General features: G+C 40.9%; 1 protein-coding gene across 5 annotated transcripts in view; it reads left to right on the top strand.

The window, feature by feature from the left end:
• The window catches only part of TMEM131L (transmembrane 131 like), a 72,811-nt gene extending 56,010 nt beyond the window's left edge, over positions 1 to 16,801 (top strand). For 2 of the 5 annotated variants that reach the window (XM_081208315.1, XM_081208311.1), the window contains 16 exons: positions 205 to 347; positions 672 to 814; positions 1,212 to 1,398; positions 3,263 to 3,448; positions 4,382 to 4,531; positions 5,042 to 5,658; positions 6,280 to 6,434; positions 7,999 to 8,123; positions 8,609 to 8,763; positions 9,516 to 9,701; positions 12,442 to 12,520; positions 12,982 to 13,067; positions 13,619 to 13,739; positions 13,856 to 13,947; positions 14,849 to 14,991; positions 16,382 to 16,801. In XM_081208315.1, coding sequence (XP_081064441.1) covers positions 205 to 347; positions 672 to 814; positions 1,212 to 1,398; positions 3,263 to 3,448; positions 4,382 to 4,531; positions 5,042 to 5,658; positions 6,280 to 6,434; positions 7,999 to 8,123; positions 8,609 to 8,763; positions 9,516 to 9,701; positions 12,442 to 12,520; positions 12,982 to 13,067; positions 13,619 to 13,739; positions 13,856 to 13,947; positions 14,849 to 14,991; positions 16,382 to 16,660 — 2,847 coding nt within the window. In that variant the 3' untranslated portion in view covers positions 16,661 to 16,801. The remainder of the gene's footprint in view (positions 1 to 204; positions 348 to 671; positions 815 to 1,211; positions 1,399 to 3,262; positions 3,449 to 4,381; positions 4,532 to 5,041; positions 5,659 to 6,279; positions 6,435 to 7,998; positions 8,124 to 8,608; positions 8,764 to 9,515; positions 9,702 to 12,441; positions 12,521 to 12,981; positions 13,068 to 13,618; positions 13,740 to 13,855; positions 13,948 to 14,848; positions 14,992 to 16,381) is intronic. The other 3 variants (XM_081208314.1, XM_081208313.1, XM_081208312.1) reach the window with 3 other exon arrangements.
• The last annotated feature ends 1,279 nt before the right edge of the window (positions 16,802 to 18,080 follow it).

The raw sequence follows: 18,080 nt of genomic DNA, 5'->3' as shown, positions 1-18,080 counted from the left end.
TTTTTGGAGGGGGAAAAGTGCATCTTATAGAGCGAAAAATATGGTACTCTGTCACCTCAATAGTGGAATGGGACAGTCAGGCTGGGCAGGCGTAAGTATGCAGGACAAGTGGAACTGTAGTCTTTCCCTCTCTGCTTCTCATCTTCCTGATTTCCCTCAGGAGCATGGATGTTTCAGTAATGGTTCGCTCATGTTGTTTTGCAGGACGAACTACAGGAAGACCACGATTACATTGGATCTAGTTCGGAGCTGCTTTATTTAAAATTGCAGCCTTTAGAAACTAAGAGAGTTGGTGTTGTCTTTACCCCTATTGATTACAAAAGGGTAAACTCCCTTATACTGGTCAGGTAGGTCTCTTCTCGAGATTCTGTGGAGCGAATTAGGCACTGTTTTAGAAAGCTTTGTTTCATATTTCCATCAGTGAGTGTAGGCCCCAGGGCTACGTCCAAATTTGTTCTTTGGTACTTTCCCCCTAAAGCTTGGATTTACTGTATATGCGAATTATAGAAATATTTCGCATCCACAGGTATTGTATTTGGTCTTGGCAAAGCACAGCAGTGAATTTTTCCAAAAGATGCCCACATCTTGCAAGATGGTGGGAAGACTGCTTTTCTTTTTCCCCTTTAAATTTTTATTTATTTATTTATAAAGGCATCCTTACTTTATTGCAGGAATAATTTGACTGTTCTGGATGTGGTTTATGTCGAAGGCATTGGAGCCAGAGAGCTGTTGAAAGTAGGGGGAAGGTTGCCAGGGGCAGGAGGATCCCTTCGGTTTAAGGTGCCAGAATCCACCCTTATGGACTGCAGGAGACGTGAGTGACAATCTGAGAAGGAAAGGACTAAGTGAGATTAGTTTAACCAAACAGATGTGCATGGTTTGGAGGATAAAGTGGCCAGTCTCATGGGCACAGCTATGTGTGAATAACATAAACGTCTGTTTTCACATTGCATAACCATGGTTGCTGCTGTGCATACTAAAGGTAGTATACATTTGCAATCCTCACATAGATGGTGTGCCCTGATTTAGGAAGAGTTGCAGGTGAAGTATTACATGTCCCCATTCCAACTCCCATCTCCCTTTCATAATAAGGAGGAAGACTTGAATATATTGTAACAGAGTTGTAGGAATACAGTTTCTGCCACTTAGAAGTACCCTCAAGATGGCTTTTAATTATTACCTTGAAGTAACTTGCATTTTGTTTTCTTTAGAACTGAAAGATGGCAAGCAAATTTTATCCATCACAAAGAACTTTAAGGTTGAAAACGTTGGTCATCTTCCTATCACTATAACGTCTATGAAGATTAATGGGTACAGCTGCCAGGGTTATGGATTTGAAGTACTCAATTGCCAAGATTTTTTTCTGGCACAGAACTCTTCGCGGGAGATTAGCATTGTGTAAGCATTTGCCGCTTTCCATTGACAAACTGGCTTACTTTAGAATTGAGTTTAAAAGGAACCACACTATTACACTTATATCCTACCTCAAAGGAGCTCAAGGTGTCATACAAAGTTCATATAAATAAATAAAAATTCCAAGAAGAGGCTATCCTTGTTTCTGACTGTTTGGAAGCACTCTATTGTGTCATCCTTTAAAGTGCTATCTTTGCCTTAAGGGTTGCAGAGCTTACAGTCTGTTGTGTGTGTTGAGCATTTTGTTTTCCAGTTAGGGTCATGCTGCACAACATTGTAACTTTGACAGGGCAATTTCAGAGCTGAAGGAAAAATAACTTATCCTACTGTGAAACATGTTATGGGCCAGGGCAGAGCAGCACAATTAAAGACTGTAGTGGGAACATCTTTCATTGATTTAATATCAAGAAGTCTATTTCCATTATAATGAACATCATTCAACTTGAATCATAATTAATTTTTCTTAATCAACTCAAAGGGGAGAAGGTCCATTTGTACCTTAAATTTTGTGGGTCCAGCCTTTACTTGAAGTCTTTCTAATGGGATGCTCTTGCTGGTACTGGTGGGGCGGTTTTGCCAATCTGCCTTTCCCCCCTGTATCTCCTGAGCCTCCCAAAACAGAGGTTGAGAGTTCTTCGGGGACAGCATGTGAATTGGGCCTTCCTCCATTAAATGACTGTCTGCCCCAGTGTATTTACAAACAAAGCCAAACTAGCTAACTGACTTTTAGGTAAGGTATATGATTGGGTGCTAGACAGCTGATGCATTACTTCACTTTTCATCTTACTCAGTTGGAGTCAATGATCTAGCAATATTCAGGATTTCTAACTTGGTCTCCATACAGTGCCATAAAGGTGGTGATTGTAAGCCCTTATACGAGATGGAAATACTTTCATCAGATACTGTTATAACATTTTTTACTCAAGATTTAATTATGAGTTGCTTCACTGAACAAGATTTCTCTACAGAAAAGTTACACCTCTGGATGTTTGTGATACAAGTCACAGGGAGCCAGAAGAGGAAAGAATACAGAGCTAGGATGGGCAAACTCTGACCTGTGGACCAAACTTGACCCACTAAGCCTTTGCATTTGGCCTGTGAGGCCATTTCCCCCAAACCACACCACCTGCCCCACATCTGATGTCCCATGTGACATCAGTTGTGGGGCAGGTAGAGATGACATTGCAGAAAGCAGGATTGAATTTGCTGTACATCCCCTGATACATGGGGTGTTCGATCCTGCTTGCTTTGGATATACCAGCAAGTTCCTGCTAGAAACTTGCTGATGTGCCTGAACCACTTTGAAAGCAGAACTGAATGGTGTGTGGTGAATTCAGTATTGCTCAAGCAGGATCTTCCCCCGCACCCACATGGGTCAGCTTTTGACAGGCATAATGTCATTTCCCCATCAGGTGGGTGGCCAAAAAAGCTCCCCACGCCGACTGAAGCCAAGTGCTTTGGGCCATAAATCTTGCTGAGAGGAAGGGTGATGGTGTTGACCACAGTGGTTGATTGAAAGCACACAGAGGAACATGCAGTGCAGTTATGTGTCCTGCTGAAGGCACCTCTTGCTCAAGGAGTTTCAATAACATCTAGGACTTCTACTTGAATTCTTTTCAGACAGATGGGAATAAAGGTTATTGTATGTAATGGGTATGTGCAGGCTTCAGCCATGTGTATTAGGTGCTGTGTTAAAGGATTCTCCTCATTGTGATCAAAGGGGTTACAAGTGAATCACAAAGAGTGGTAGGAGGAAGCAGCGGGTTTGATGTTGAAAAAAAATACAGGACTTGCATGGGACCTGATTCCCGTCAAAATGTCACTGGCTTTTTAATTTTTTGTTGTGCAGGTTTACTCCAGATTTTACTTCTTCATGGGTTATCCGTGAGCTGACTCTGGTGACTGCTGGTGGTGTCGAGTTCCACTTCACTCTCAATGTGACTCTTCCTCACCATCTTTTACCACTGTGTGCAGATGTGGTACCAGGGCCCAGCTGGGAAGAGTCCTTCTGGAGGCTTACAGTGCTCTTTGTCAGGTAAAGCATTTATTTATACATATTAACAAATTTATAGACTGCTTCATGGCATAAAGCCTGGAAATTTTCAGTCTCAGACACCTAAACCTTAAATTTTAAAGCAGCAGCAAGATGATATCAAGAAAAGGTAACTTGACCACCTCCTCACTGTCTTACTAGATCTGGTTTTTCCTTGAGCAGGAAGCATTTCCCGCCTAAATGCAAGTCCCTCTAATACAGAGATGAAGCACCTAGGTCTGTCCAAGAGGTTACTGGACTACAACTCCCAGCATTCCTTGCTGTTTGTTGTGGGTGGGGCTGATGGGAGTTGGAGTGCTACAGCTTCTAGGGAACAAGTTGGATACCTTTTTATATGCCTTGAAAACATACCCAGGAAGTATGATGTAGCAGGCAGAAAGTCATAGACAGGCAGTGGCGTAGCGTGGGTTGTCAGCACCCGGGGCAAGGCAAGTGATTTGCGCCCCCTAACCCATGGGTTTGCGCCCCCTAACCCTAACCCCCAGATGTTGCGCCCGGTGCGGCCGGGCCCCCCTGCACCCCCCACGCTACGCCACTGTAGACAGGAGACGCTATTAAACGGAAGATGGGAGTTGCAGTGGCTAATTCCAGACAGGTTGGGATTAAGAAGTATTCTACCTGAAGAAGGGATGCTTCAGGCAATACAGTGCTGCTGGGAAGAAGGAATTCCTCCCTTTAGCTGGAGATATAACATGCTCGGTAAACTAGCTGAAGACTATCAGGTTCCATGCAGAGGGAAATATTTCCAGTCAGTCTCAATGATCCCACTTTTATGAATGCTGGCTGTAATAACTTCAACACTGAACACAATTAACCCATTCAATTTGATGTTAGTTCCAACCTCCTGAATGTAAATCTTTCTTTATTTCTACACACACGTTTTGCTGAAAACATTTATCTTTCCCTGTCTTGCAGTTTGTCTCTTCTGGGTGTGATTCTGATAGCTTTCCAGCAAGCGCAGTACATCCTATCGGAATTCTTGAAGTCAAGACAAAGGCAGAATCCCAGTCCTTCTGCACTGCCAAACAACAGTTCTGTGGACATCATCAGCTCTGAAACGTACAAGTAATAAATATTAACTTTCTGTTAGGTGCCTTGATGTGAAAATCTCTTTAAAGTGATGATGGTGTTGCTGTTTGATTCTGAGAATAGATAGGTGGTGGTTGGAAATGCTAGTTCCTCAAGAAAGGAACAGTTTCTTGACAATTGATGTTGCTGTTCAGATGCTGATAAAAAACGGCTCATTACACATCACAGAAGTTGTGTCCTCAGTGTGGGAAGGGAGAAATATGTAACCGGCATTCAGTATATGATGGAGATGGTGAGGGGAAGGAAACATGGGACAGTCGTGCTTCTTGATACTAATCTGAAGCTAATTTTCTGTGCAATGGCTAAAATAATGAAATACACTTTTCGCAAAACAGGATAAAAATGGTATCAAGATGGCTTCCAGGGAAAAATAGTGCTCAGTATTATGCCTTATTTTCCAGTCTCCCCCTGGTCTTGATAAAATGATTTATGAACAATATGATCTTTGTGCCATAAATAAATGTAATCACTTTATTTCTGATCTAGGAGCAGTTGCAAAACCTTTACGGATACTTATGGTTCTTCTGATAAAGGGAAAGGAAAAGGCTCCCTTTCTGTGGGCACAGCAACTAGCCGGAGTCAGAATGCTGCCAAAAGGAGTCCAGCAACATACAGTCATTCTCAGAAGAAGCACAAGTGCTCTGTATACTATGGTAAACCAAAATCAAGCACAGCAACCAGCACCACTATTCTAACAACTGATGACAAACAGAACCCAGTGGTCGAAAATCAAACTCCAGCAGCAAAGGAGGACATTTGCACTGTTAGTGAGACTTGGCTGAGCCTGAAATATGCCAGTAGCATAAATGTAAACATGCAAAAGAACTTGACGCACCCAGGGAACTTTCTAGATAAAGAAGAGAGTGCATTGAAAAATGCAACGCCTATAAAAAATACTTCTTCAGAGTGCAATTTGAAGGAGGGTCTTCGAACAAGTATGTTTCCTAAGGAAACGAACCTTAAGACTTCAGAAAATGTAGCTGAGCTCAAAGAACCTGAGCTGTGTCCTTTGAAGTCATCAAAGAAGCTGTCTGAAAGTCACTTCCCAAGACATTCACCTCAGCAACAACCGGAATTTCAAGAAGTTTCCAGGAAAAACAACGGTAATTTTTTTTAAAAAAATACAGAAATAGATAGTTTTGAGTAGTCTGAACTGAACTAGAGGGGGGCATTTTTGAAATGACATCGAAAGGAAAAAATACAGTAATTTCTTATCAAACTTACAGACTTCATTACTTTTAAGCACATGTACTGTAGTCAGTTTAAATGCTTGTAGAAGTTTAAATTCTTTAGTTTTATTTAAATTCTAATTAAGACCCAGTGTTGCAAACTGAAGTACATTGCAGATTTTGGCAGTTGGGGAGAAATGGTGAAGAAAATAAAAACTACCAACATCCATAGCAAAGAAAAAGGGAAAATTCTTTTTGAGCAGTATGTGGATTACCAATATTACACAAAAGCAAACATACACAGCCCACCTGTAGCCCTCTTCAGTCATTCTTCTTACTCACACAATTGTCACTTTGTGAAGGAATAGGGTACTGCCAAGGTCCATTCCCTCCAGCACATCTGCAGAGGGCTGAAAACAAGGAGGGAAATAACATACTGTTCTTTGTGCAGTTGTTATTTTGTGAGTAAGCACTTACCTGACAGAGGTGAATTTCACTTGAAATATTCTTACAAGGTGAGGTAAATACTGTATCGTTTTTGTTTTTATTTTGAAGGGAATAGCCAGCAGGTGTCTCTCAGGAATGAAATAGAAAGCTGTGACTCTTTGAAAAAGCAGGTGAACACAAAGCCCTCAGCAGAGAAGGCGATAAATAAAGGGCCTAAAGATGAACTGCAGTGCTGTGGAAAACGGGAAGTTTCTTCTGCTGAGGTTTGAATTGTTACATGCTTCTTTAAACATTTTGGAACTGGGATTTTAAATGCAATTGCAGATAAACACCTAAAAATAAAAATTTCTGGGACATAAGCAGTGCTTTTTTTCTTAAAAAATGTTTAGGGGTACTCTCATTTTCCTACTCATATTGAAATACTGCCCCTCAATGAGGCCAAACTTAGATTCACAAAATGTTCAGAGGTATGTGTACCCCTGCATACCCCCAGAAAAAAGCCCTAGACATAAGATACCGTGAGTGTCATTGAGAGTGGCCAGATTTCTATTGCTGGCAGTGAGAATAAGGAGCCAGTTAATTATGTGAAGCTTGAAGGATTATTTCCAGGCATTTATTTACCCGAGGTTACTCTTTGGCTTTGTATATATCTGACTTACTGTTGCTACGCTGTTACACTTTTTCTTGTATTTTGGCATGCTGTATGTTTCTATTTCTGGTTGTTGACTGTAATGAACTGATGATGAAATCAGAATATGTTTATAGTGGGGAAGTGTACCCAAGTATTTCCGTATGTAGAAATTGAAGGAAGTTTCTATGCAAGCTTGGTGTCTCATGGGTTTCTAGCTATTTCAGTGACCTTTGTGATCACTTTGCAAGTAAAAATGTGATGAAAGAATGGCATAGCCATTTTTACATAGCATAGGTTACATATTGGGTTGTGTCCAACAAAGACATCATATTAGCTTAAGGACTTCCACCTGGGCAATGGGACTGTCACTTCCTAAACACCTCGTGCCATGTTCAACTCAGAAGATATTGTGGGGGGCATGGAGAAAGGAAAGGGAGACAAAGTGCCATTGTATAGGCAGCTAATGGGACAACATAATTGGATATTTCTTCAGCCTCAAAAATAGTGGTGTAAACTTAGCCTGCCTTCATTCATATCGTACTATAAATAGAGAATTCCAAGACCTGTTTTAGAAATCTAGAGGCTGAGTACATGCTAACTTTTGCTACAGTATATCCTGTGAGAGGCCCTTTATACCCATTGATTTGAACAGTATAGATTTGTAGTGCATATGCGTTCTTGAAGAAACAATCTTTCGGTTGAAATTTGCATTCCCTGTTCCCATTGCTTTGGAATAGTTGTAGCTGTGTAATCTAAGCTTGAAATAACTTTTCAGGCAAGTTTGTCCCTTAATAAAATAGCAATTCACGTAATCAGAACAGATGAGGTAAAAAAAAAAAGTGAAGAAAGGAAGAATTTATGGAGGGTAAGTTTAAAACTGAGCTAGTCATAAATCTGACAGGTGGTTCTGGTTTTAATCGAGGCAAAATTGTGTAGGCCATTGTTTCAGCCCTTTATGACTGTGGTATTTAGCTGAGGAAAGAATCAAGGAACGTGGAGGAGAATAAAATTGCATGCTAACACATTTCACAAGACTATAGTTTTTTTAACGTTCATATTAACGACAATTTTGCATGATAATTATTTTCTGATTAAAATGCTTTGCGACTGTAGTCTGCCAGATTTTGAAGCCATTGATACAAACTCATAATCTTAAGTAATATGTCTTAATAAGTCCTTTTTTTTTAACCTTTCAGCAAGAAGATACTCACCGAAAAAATGGGTCTCCAGAGAAAAGAGAAGGGCATGTACCAAATACAAACTGGAACAGAAATAGGACAAACAGAAAGAATAAGAAGAAGCATGCTAATTTATCCGTACGGTATGTATGGCTGCTTCTTTATGTTCAGATTTTTAAATTTAGGAATGCAAGCAGTATTTCCACCACTTTTTCTTGTTGTTTTCTTGTTAATTTTTGTTGACAAAACAATTTTTTGGTTAATTTTTACCTTTTCCTTGCTATTCTTAATTGTCATCCTACCCTTCTGCCAAAGAATCAAGAATGGCATTAGAGCCATTGAACAAGCCTCTAGGCCAGCCTTCCCTAACCTGCTGTTCCTCAGGTGTTTCAGACTACAATGTTCATCATCCCTAACCATTGGCTACAACTGACTGAGGCTGATTGGAGTTGTCACCAAAAGCGTCTGGGTGGCACCAAGTTGCAAAAGGCTGCTCTAAACTGTATGTGAGAACCCATGTCAGGACTGTTCTGTTTTAGTAGCATGCAAACAGATTGTTCACATAGGTAACTAATTAATAGATGTACCACATGTAATATAACTACCCCTTTGTTGTTGTTGCTTGTAGGGTCCCTGAACAGACTGAGTTGAAGCATGTGTGTAGTGGTTTTGAAAGACCTGAACTTAGAACTAATGTTAATATAAGAAACTGGTGTGGTCAGAGCAATGGAGAAACATGTAAAGGAGAAGAGAGAGGTGGCTTACCCACACAGAGAGAAGCAGGTATGTAATCAAAAGGGACTCAGAACCAAATGCTATGCATAACTAGTATTAGTAGTTTGCTTTTGATTCCGCTCCTATTTTTCTATTGCACTTTGTCTTTAAGATAGAGCAGTGCTAAGGCGTGATGAATCTTCTGGTTCTTCATCCCCTTTTGTGTATGAGCATTCTCAGCCAAGGAGAAAGAATTGGGGAGTTCAAGCCAGCGATAAATACACTTGACAAAACCTTCAGTTCCTAACATGGGCGGTGTGTGTGTGTGTGTGTGTGTGTGTGTGTGTGTGTGTGGTGGAGCTTATAGAGAAAGATGCCTGAATGCAAGTTCCAGCCTCATTGTTGAGTAGGAAGGTTTGGGTTCCTAAGGACATTTGGGTGAATGTGCTTAGAAGCCTCTTCATTATTGGGAATGTGGATAAGGCAGGAACACAGGAAGGTCTCGGCATAGGAAGGCCTGAAGTTGAGCCACCACAAATGGGGAAAAGTGTTCCTCTTGACATCATGTAGTATCAGTATGTATCTGTGAAGGCTTCTGAAGCTCAGGCATAGAAAACATTTATAAATGGGTCCCATCATATTCTATCCACTTACCCACTTGGGATATATGCTAAACCAGTTCAGTATTTTTCCTAGTTAACAAAATATAGAATGGATAAGAATGTTCAGTGTCTGGTCAATTGCATATATTTGCCGGCTAGGTGGAATAAGTTGGCGAGTCATAAACTTCTGTTTTGTTACGAATTTTCCAAATTGCCTAGAAGGTTTCTATCAGTGGCCGAAGAAGAAGTGCCTGGAAAGGTTTTGCTCGGATTCAAGCTCAGACTGCGGAAGCTCTTCAGGGAGTGTTCGTGCCAGTCGAGGCAGCTGGGGGAGCTGGAGCAGCACTAGCAGTTCTGATGGCGACAAGAAGCCCATTATTCCTAGCAGGCACTTCCTTCCTTCTAGTAAGTGCTGTAAGAGTGTGTGCATTCTGCATTTCTTGAGGCATCAGAGTCTGAAAATTGCAAAAGAAGAAGAAGCTGCAATAACTCAATTATTACAGAATTATTTTCAGTGGAGTGTCTTTTAAAGCCTTAACTGGGCAACATGAAATTCATTTAGAAAAAATATTTATATGCTGCCATATCACAGAAATATATCAAAGCGGTATATTTAATTCTCCATCTCCCTTAAAACAACTGTAGAATTATTGAATATGGGATTAAGTGAATATAAATATATAGATTATATATTCAAATACACACAGCCAAAGAGAGAAAAGCCACATCACCTTACAAATTGCTTCTACCGTGGTTTATGCTGTAGAAACCTAAAACTGCATTCAGCATTGGCAGTTAGTATAGGGTTCGTAAGGCAAATAAAGCAGACCAGCATAAATATACAGCTTTTTTGCAGCCCTGTTTATTACCAACACAACTCTCTTCCTCCAATAATCTGCTTGGCATCAACATTGTCCTCATTTCATTGCCAGGCAAATACTTTTTCTGGGCATTTGGGCCATGATGGGATATTTTTTGCCATGCTTACATTTTTACTTACGTTTATGTATTTTTACTTTGTTGTTGTTGTTATATATCAGTTCAGGACTTTTTGTTGTGAAACTATACTAAAACTCTATACACCCCCACCCCCAAAAGAAAGAAGAAAATGCTTGATAAATATTTTGTTCATAGCTTCTGACCTGTTAGAGGTTTGCACTTGATTACACTGGTCAACAACAAATTTGTTGTCTGCATTTTTTCAGTTGATTTAGGATGAATCTGATGCGCTGAATCCAAAAATCACATTGGTTTTGCTCAATCAGGTCAAGTTTTTGAGCTATGGCCACATGTCATTTTTTTTACGTTTTTGTTCACATGTATGCTTGTGTGGAGCATTTTAGAAGAAGTTGGTGGGGGTAAAATGCCATGTCGAATAATTGTTTTGATTGGAAATGATTATTTTAATGACAAGAAGTATTCAGGTCCAATAGTTCTGGGTGATTATGTCAAAAAGGGATCAGTTTGAAGTCATAAAACCTCAAAATCTTCCATAAATTGGTGCGGCAAAGCGTAAAGTTGGGGGATCAAAACTAAGTTAATCCTGATCTTCAATCAGCACGTCGTCCTGTAGCTCATTGTGATGAAATTCCAGTGCCTATCTTCAGAGAACTTCCTGACATTAGTGACGAAGATGCCTCCAGTATTGAAGGACATGAAGAAGAAGAAGTGGTTCTTGAAGATGCTCCACATCCATTTTCCCAAAAGGAGTTGAATGATCTAGTTTGCGACCTCAGCTTGTCAAAGGACTCTGCCGAACTGTTGGCATCCAGATTGAAGAAAAAAACCCTCCTCTCTGACAATGCTCGCATCAGCTTCTTCCGCAACAGGCATCAAGAGTACCTCCGTTTTTTCTCAGAATAAAAGGACTTGGTGTACTGTGCAGATATTGCACAGCTTCAGCTCAAGCTTAGAGTGCCACAGTACAAACCCAAAGATTGGAGACTGTTCATTGACAGCAGCAAGCGATCACTGAAATGTGTTCTGCTACACAACGGCAACCAGTTTGCCTCTATACTCCTGGCTCACTCGACTACACTGAAGGAGAACTATGAAGCGGTGAAGTATGTGCTGGAGAAAATTGGTTATGATCAGCATAAGTGGTTTATTTGTGTTGACCTGAAGATGGTGAACTTTTTGTTGGGACAACAGTCTGGCTTCACCAAGTACCCATGTTTTCTGTGCATGTGGGATAGTAGTGACTGTGCTCAGCATTACACGAAGAAGGACTGGCCTGTGTGGGAGGAATTGGTGCCTTGTAGAGAAAGGAACGTCATCAACGACCCTCTGGTAGACAGAGACAGAATATTCTTCCCACCGCTGCACATCAAGCTCGGCTTAATCAAGCAGTTCACCAAGGCTCTGGACAACGATGGTGACTGCTTCACTTACTTGTGCCAGGCTTTTCCAGGATTGACCATGGAGAAGTTGAAAGCTGGCATCTTTGACGGTCCTCAGATCTGTCAGCTCATCAGAGATCCAGAGTTCGGAAACTCAATGAACGAAGTGGAACTGGAAGCGTGGAAGGCATTTGTTCTGGCAGTGAAGAACTTTCTTGGCAACAGTAAGGCCAGAAACTATGCAGAACTTGTCAACAACATGCTGACTGCTTTCAGAAACCTGGGCTGCAACATGAGTGTCAAGATGCACTACCTATTTTCACATATGGACCGGTTTCCTGAGAACCTGGGTTCAATGAGTGACGAGCAGGGGGAGAGATTCCATCAGGACATGAAAGAGATGGAGACCAGGTATCAGGGTCGCTGGGACACAGTCATGATGGCTGACTACTGTTGGACTCTGAAGAGAGACCTCCCTGCCGCTGAGCATTGCAGGAGCTCCAAGAAACGGAAGTTCAAACCCTGAAGTTTGAAAAATGGTGAAGCAACATGCAATTTACGTGTACTTACCTTTATCAATGCCCACCATTCAGTTCACAGTAAACCTGACCTGATGGAGAGAAACGGATGCCATTTCCTGATTCAGCAGTGCAAAAATACCCTAAATCAGTTGTAGAAATCTAGACAACATTCAAAAAGTAAAAAATTGTTGCCCAGTGTTATCTATGCAGTCCTAGTATGTAGAAAACTGTATTGTATTATTTTACCAAAATGTCGTGTTCAGCTTTATTCTGTCATTTGCATAGGGGAAAGTATTTCATGCAGCGATTTTCCAGCTGAAACACCCATCTCTTTAAACCCATCTCACAAAATCTGCAGCACCAGGTAAATACTTTAAAGAATCACTTTCAAATGTGATTAGCAACTGAACTGGGGAGGGGGAATACTACTAAACTAAATTTGTAATGCTCAGTAGTGTTTTTGCATTATATCTTATTTTATGCAAAACAGATGTGCTGTAATATATCTTATTTCTAATAGCAGGTAACGCTTCAATTGCTGCCTTTATGTTGCTAATGGTATTAAATGACTAGCCCACCACTACCATACAAATGATGTGTGCAGCACACACAGACCTCTATACATATATTTATTTTTGCATGAACCTGTTTAGTGTGTGTCTTTCTGTGTGTAGATAAATTGGGTTTGTTAATTGAAATGCATACAGATTTCCCACCTGCCCCATGCCTGCAGGAAATCTGTTTGACATACATAGCTTCCTTGTATTAGGACAAGGATAGTTGATTTTTCTAAATATAAAATAATTTGTTTGCACTTGTCTTCAGCAGAGATGTGAATGGTGTCCCTCAATATCCAGAAAACCTCTGCCCCAACTTCCCTGACATAAGTGTAGATCCAGACAAAAATAAAGGTTAGTTAATCCAAGTGAAAGTAGATAATGGGACAACTTCATTGGGTACAAACCCTTGTTTACTGGATGGTATGTAAATATTGCATTGTACACAATATAAATAAAATCAAAACTAAGGCACAAAATGTTTTAAATACACAGAGGTGCACAAAAATGCTAAGTAGTATTAGAATATTCCAATTTGTTGTGTTCCTTGGACCTGGAAACGTGATTATTAAAAATCATAGTTAGTTTGAACTAAGCCAGTTTAGGTAATTATGCTTTCAAGTTGGCTTGTTCTGAAACTTAACCATAGTTAATGTGAAAACCACACTTGTATCAGACTGTACAACATGACAAGCCATACTTAATCAAAAGATTTTGATTCCTTCCTCCTGGCTATATGGGAGGAGGTAAAGGGAGAGGGGAAGAGAAAGTGCAAGGCTCACTATATTTCACTCTTGCTTGTGCAGATTGTGCAAATGCAGCTGGAAAAGGCAGAATTGGTGGTGCTAATGCTTGACAGTTTGTTAATTTAGAGGTCATGATTTCAATTTTACTTGTCCTCCCAGGTCTTTATCCAGCGGGGGACCTGTGGCCGCCTCAACCTGTGTGCCTGCCAAATAGCGTGAACTACAGCCTTGAGAACAACATCCCATGCATGATCCAGGAAAACCCTTCATTACACAATGGGCAAGTTTCTTTCCCTCACCCCTCCTGTTACACATTTTACTAAAACAATGGTATTATTTTGTACATGAGTATTTTGTTTTTGTTCCTAAAATGCTAAGTTTTGCTTTGTCTTTTAGTAGCTTCATTGATTGGAATGCCTCCTGTGATGGTCAGTTTACCAGCGTGTACTGCCCAGTGGAAGTGAATGAATACAATGCTTTTCCAGAAGGTAAGTCTCCTACAATCCATTAGATCCATTTCAGTCCGGGTTCTGTCCTGGTTTTGGGACCGAGATGGCTCTGGTCACCCTAACAGATGATCTTCTGGACCACTGCCTCGCCAACGTGGGGATACAGGGCATAGCCCGTAAATGGCTGTGCTCTTTTATCTCTGGTCGGGGACAGAGGGTGGCGCTAGGGAGGGAGATGTCGTCGCACCACTCCTTGGTGTGTGGAGTGCCTCAGGGCGCAATCCACTCCCCGATGCTTTTTAACATCTTTATGCACCCCCTCGCCCAAATTGTCTGGAGCTTTGGGCTGGGTTTGTCACCAATATGCTGATGACACTCAGCTCTATCTGCTGATGGATGGCCATACCGACTTGGCCCCGGACACACTGACCAGATGCTTGGAAACTGTGGCTGGATGGTTTCGTGGGAGCCGACTGAAACTAAATCCTTTGAAGACAGAGGTCCTCTGGCTGGGTCGGGATGGTATGGGGATGAGGGACCAACTCCCTTCTCTTGTGGGGGCTCATCTTTGCTCTTGTGAACACCTTGCAGTCTCCCCACTGCCCCATCTGACTCCCAGCTCATTGCACTGACTTGTGTAACTATAGTGCTGAAGTCCACCTTGGACATCTCTTGGGAGATGATGTTTGTGGTCCAGTAGGCCTATCTATATTCTTCCTCAGCACTGCCTGTATCTTCCTCTTCCCACACCCTACCTCCCAGTGATCTACAAACACACACACACACACACAGAGAGAGAGAGAGAGAGAGAGAGAGAGAGAGAGAGAGCGCGCAGGCTAATAGGATCCAACTGCTGCAATAATTAAGAAAAATGTGGAACCACCCTACAGAATTAAGTTAATTGTTGGTTGACAAATCTGCCCTTTCTCTCAAACTATAGAAAATATGAACTATCATAATGGCTTCCCATGCACTGCGGAAGTTCAGAGTACAGCCTTCATTGATCACAGCTGCCAATCTACTTGGAGCACCCCACCTAATATCCCTCCAACTTGGGAGCCAAGCAATTATGTCAATTCAACAGTGAGTATAATGGGTGTTATATTACTATAGTATAGTAACATAGTAGCCATCTAGTTATATGTGACTGTCCCTTACATCCTCTTGTTGATCATTTCTTTTTAGTGAGTTCTTTAAAAAAAGACTTATTTCAAGATTTAGCCCAGATGGTTTCAATTCTTTTTTTTCTACTCTGGATTTAATTCTAATTTTGGTGCAATTGATACAAATTTTCTTTGTAGCAGTTATGCAATTCTGTTTGTACCGAAATACATTTTCTACAGGAATCATTTGAGAACATGTAGGAAAATGCGTGAAAACTTACTTTTTCCTGGACGTAAGAATGGAAAACAGTTTAGATTTCAACAATGCAAGCCAACAGTTTAAATATTAATAGTATTCAACTTGCTAGGCACGATGTTTTAAATATAAAAAGCAGGGTGGGGGGGGGAACGGGACCTGGTGAAATGGCAGACGAAACAGAAGTGTAGTCAGGAAATTGCCAGCATGATTTTTTTTGGTGTGTTTTGGAATATGCTTTTGTTCCTGTTGTAGGCCGATCAGTTTAATGCTATTTTTTCCAGAGTTTATGCTGGATCTGAATACTGAAGGAGGGCCAAAAAAGAAACACTGAATTGTTGCTCATTTATTTCCGGGGTGGCACAGAGCATTCTGTGCTTCAGGTTTTTTTTGTTTAGGTAGTTCTCTCATTTAGAAGTTTTTAAAAACTCTGATAAAGCAAATGGTGCTGGTGAGACGATTCAGAGCAGATCTTAAAGTTCTCCAGTTTTGACAGAAGCAGAACACCTGTGCTCAGACATGTTCCTGGCCCTGCTGCTTCCCTAGCACTGCTTATGATTACTTGGCTCTGTCAGTAATCACCTTAAGAGGGTGTGTTTTTCCACTGACTGAAGGAGTGAAGGGGTGGGTGAGAAAACAGGCAATATCACACTGTTGTCTTGCTTTCTAAGGCCCACCATTCCTGTGTCTGGCCTTACTGTTGTTTGTCCACACAAACAACACATTTTAAGCCATTTAAGTAAGTGCCATGCAGGAAACGATTTTAAGAGTGCCTGTTGTTAAATATTTGCTCTTAAGCTAATTAAATAAGGAGTTTTGCGGGGGTATTGAATCACTTTATCTCCCAAGCTGCTTTTCCAAACATCATCTGTTGAGTTCTTCGTTTCTAAATGTGCATGTTTTATGGCACACCCAGTTCATGAAAACTTTTCTCTTCAACGAAGCTTTGGGATGATTAACATTCAATGGCCTTTTAAATGTGTCTTTAGGAAAGGGGTTAATGGTTTGGTTTGGTTTGCTTTTGTATTTTTGGGTGAAGGGCAGTATACAAATTTAATAAAGGATAGTGGTAATGATGACGGTGTTTTGTGTTGCCTGTTTTTTTCTCTTCCAGTCCTACCTCTCAAGCACCAGGAGTTTGTCACCCATGTCTGGACTCTTTGGTTCCATCTGGGCCCCCCAGAGTGACATCTATGAAAGCTGTTGCCCAGTCAGTGCCACCACTCAGCATTCAGCCCAGGTGGAAAACCAGGCAGTTCTTTGCAAGCAGGAATGCTACCCGAGATTTAACCCATTCCGTGCCTATATGAACTTGGACATATGGACTTCAGCAGCCAACCGGAATGCAAATTTCCCTCTTTCTAGGGAGTCGGGTTACTGTGGAAACATGTGAAAAGGAATTTTATTTTTAAAATGTGAAATAAAAGATGCTTTCAGTTTTGATTACTAGAATAAGCTGGTTGTTGAACTAGACTTCAATGTTGGTGGATATTTTGGCACTTTTGTATGGAAAATAAAACTTTTTTTTACTGAGGTTTCTGGATTTTCCGCTTTCTTTTTATTGTTGTTGTTTATTATACTTACTAATTGCACTTTTTGTGAAAGTAACTCAGAGCAACCTACGACAATAACAAACAGCATATTCATTAAAACAATCATAAAACAAAACAGATAAATCTATGAAAATAATATTTTAAGAAATGGAACAACAACAGCCCCCCCAAAAGAAAACACCAACCACTGATAACTCTCAAATAATAAAGCCAAGCTAAATAAAAGAGCAATCTGGCAGCCTAGAATCATAGAAATTGGAGTTGGAAGGGGACACCAAGGGTCATCTAGTTCTCCCCTTTCCCCAAGGAGCAGGACTAGGATCTAATAGAATTTAGTTACAAGAAGGCAAATTTGAGTTAAATCAGTTTGACAATGGAAAAATGTGGGTTCTCCCTGCTGGAAGACTTCAGGCCGAGGACAAACAGTTGCCGGTTGGCAGATGCTCCACATTTTCCTGCATTAAGATGGACTACATGGCCCTACAAAGTCCCCAAAGAGCTCCATAATTCCATGATGAGAAGGTTGCCCCAGTATATGTTGTTTTCTTTTCCCTTAAATTCACTCTCCATTTGCCTGTTGTTGGTTTAAAGGTAGTGCTAAGTGAATGTTTCATCAGTGCAAGGATTTCTGCTTGGGTAACAGTCATCCTCTCATTCCCCTATTTACCCCCATAATCTAGGGATTTCCTCAACCCTCTGGAGCAGATTTGGGGAGGGTGCAGAGTACCTGTGGGAAGAGGAAAGGGGGAAAAGCCCCATTGTACAAGCAGACGTCCTTGCACAGATGCGCAACATTCATTGAATAGCCATCCAAGTCCTTTGAGGAAAGCTAAAAGGAGCTGGAAATACTTAGTATTTTGATAAGAAATTACGTGATAGCAGAGTAGAATACAGATCAACCAAATGACAAGAAAGGGAATTTCAGCTAAACATTGCAGAAGAACTTCCCGACTGTATGAGTGACTCTATTCAAAGGATTGTCCAGGTGTGTTTTTTTTCAACCACTAGATCAGGAACTGTCATACATTTTGTAATTAATTGTGCAGTGTTTACTAGCAGGAAGTAGCAAATTTGCTAAGGGTTTTGAGAGCTCTGCATTCTTTCTGTTTATAGGAACTCTTTCTGAAAGCAGTATGTCGAGAAACTAGTTTTGCAACCACTGTTAGTCATATTACTCTGTTGTTATTATAGAACTGTCTTGGCATTGTCATCCTAAGTTGAAGTCTTCAAATATCTGAATGGCTGTCACACAGAAGATGA

The sequence above is a fragment of the Podarcis bocagei genome (assembly GCF_964188305.1).
Source record: "Podarcis bocagei genome assembly, chromosome: 9".
Taxonomy (NCBI): Eukaryota; Metazoa; Chordata; class Lepidosauria; order Squamata; family Lacertidae; genus Podarcis; species Podarcis bocagei.
This window is presented reverse-complemented; position numbering and strand designations above follow the sequence as displayed.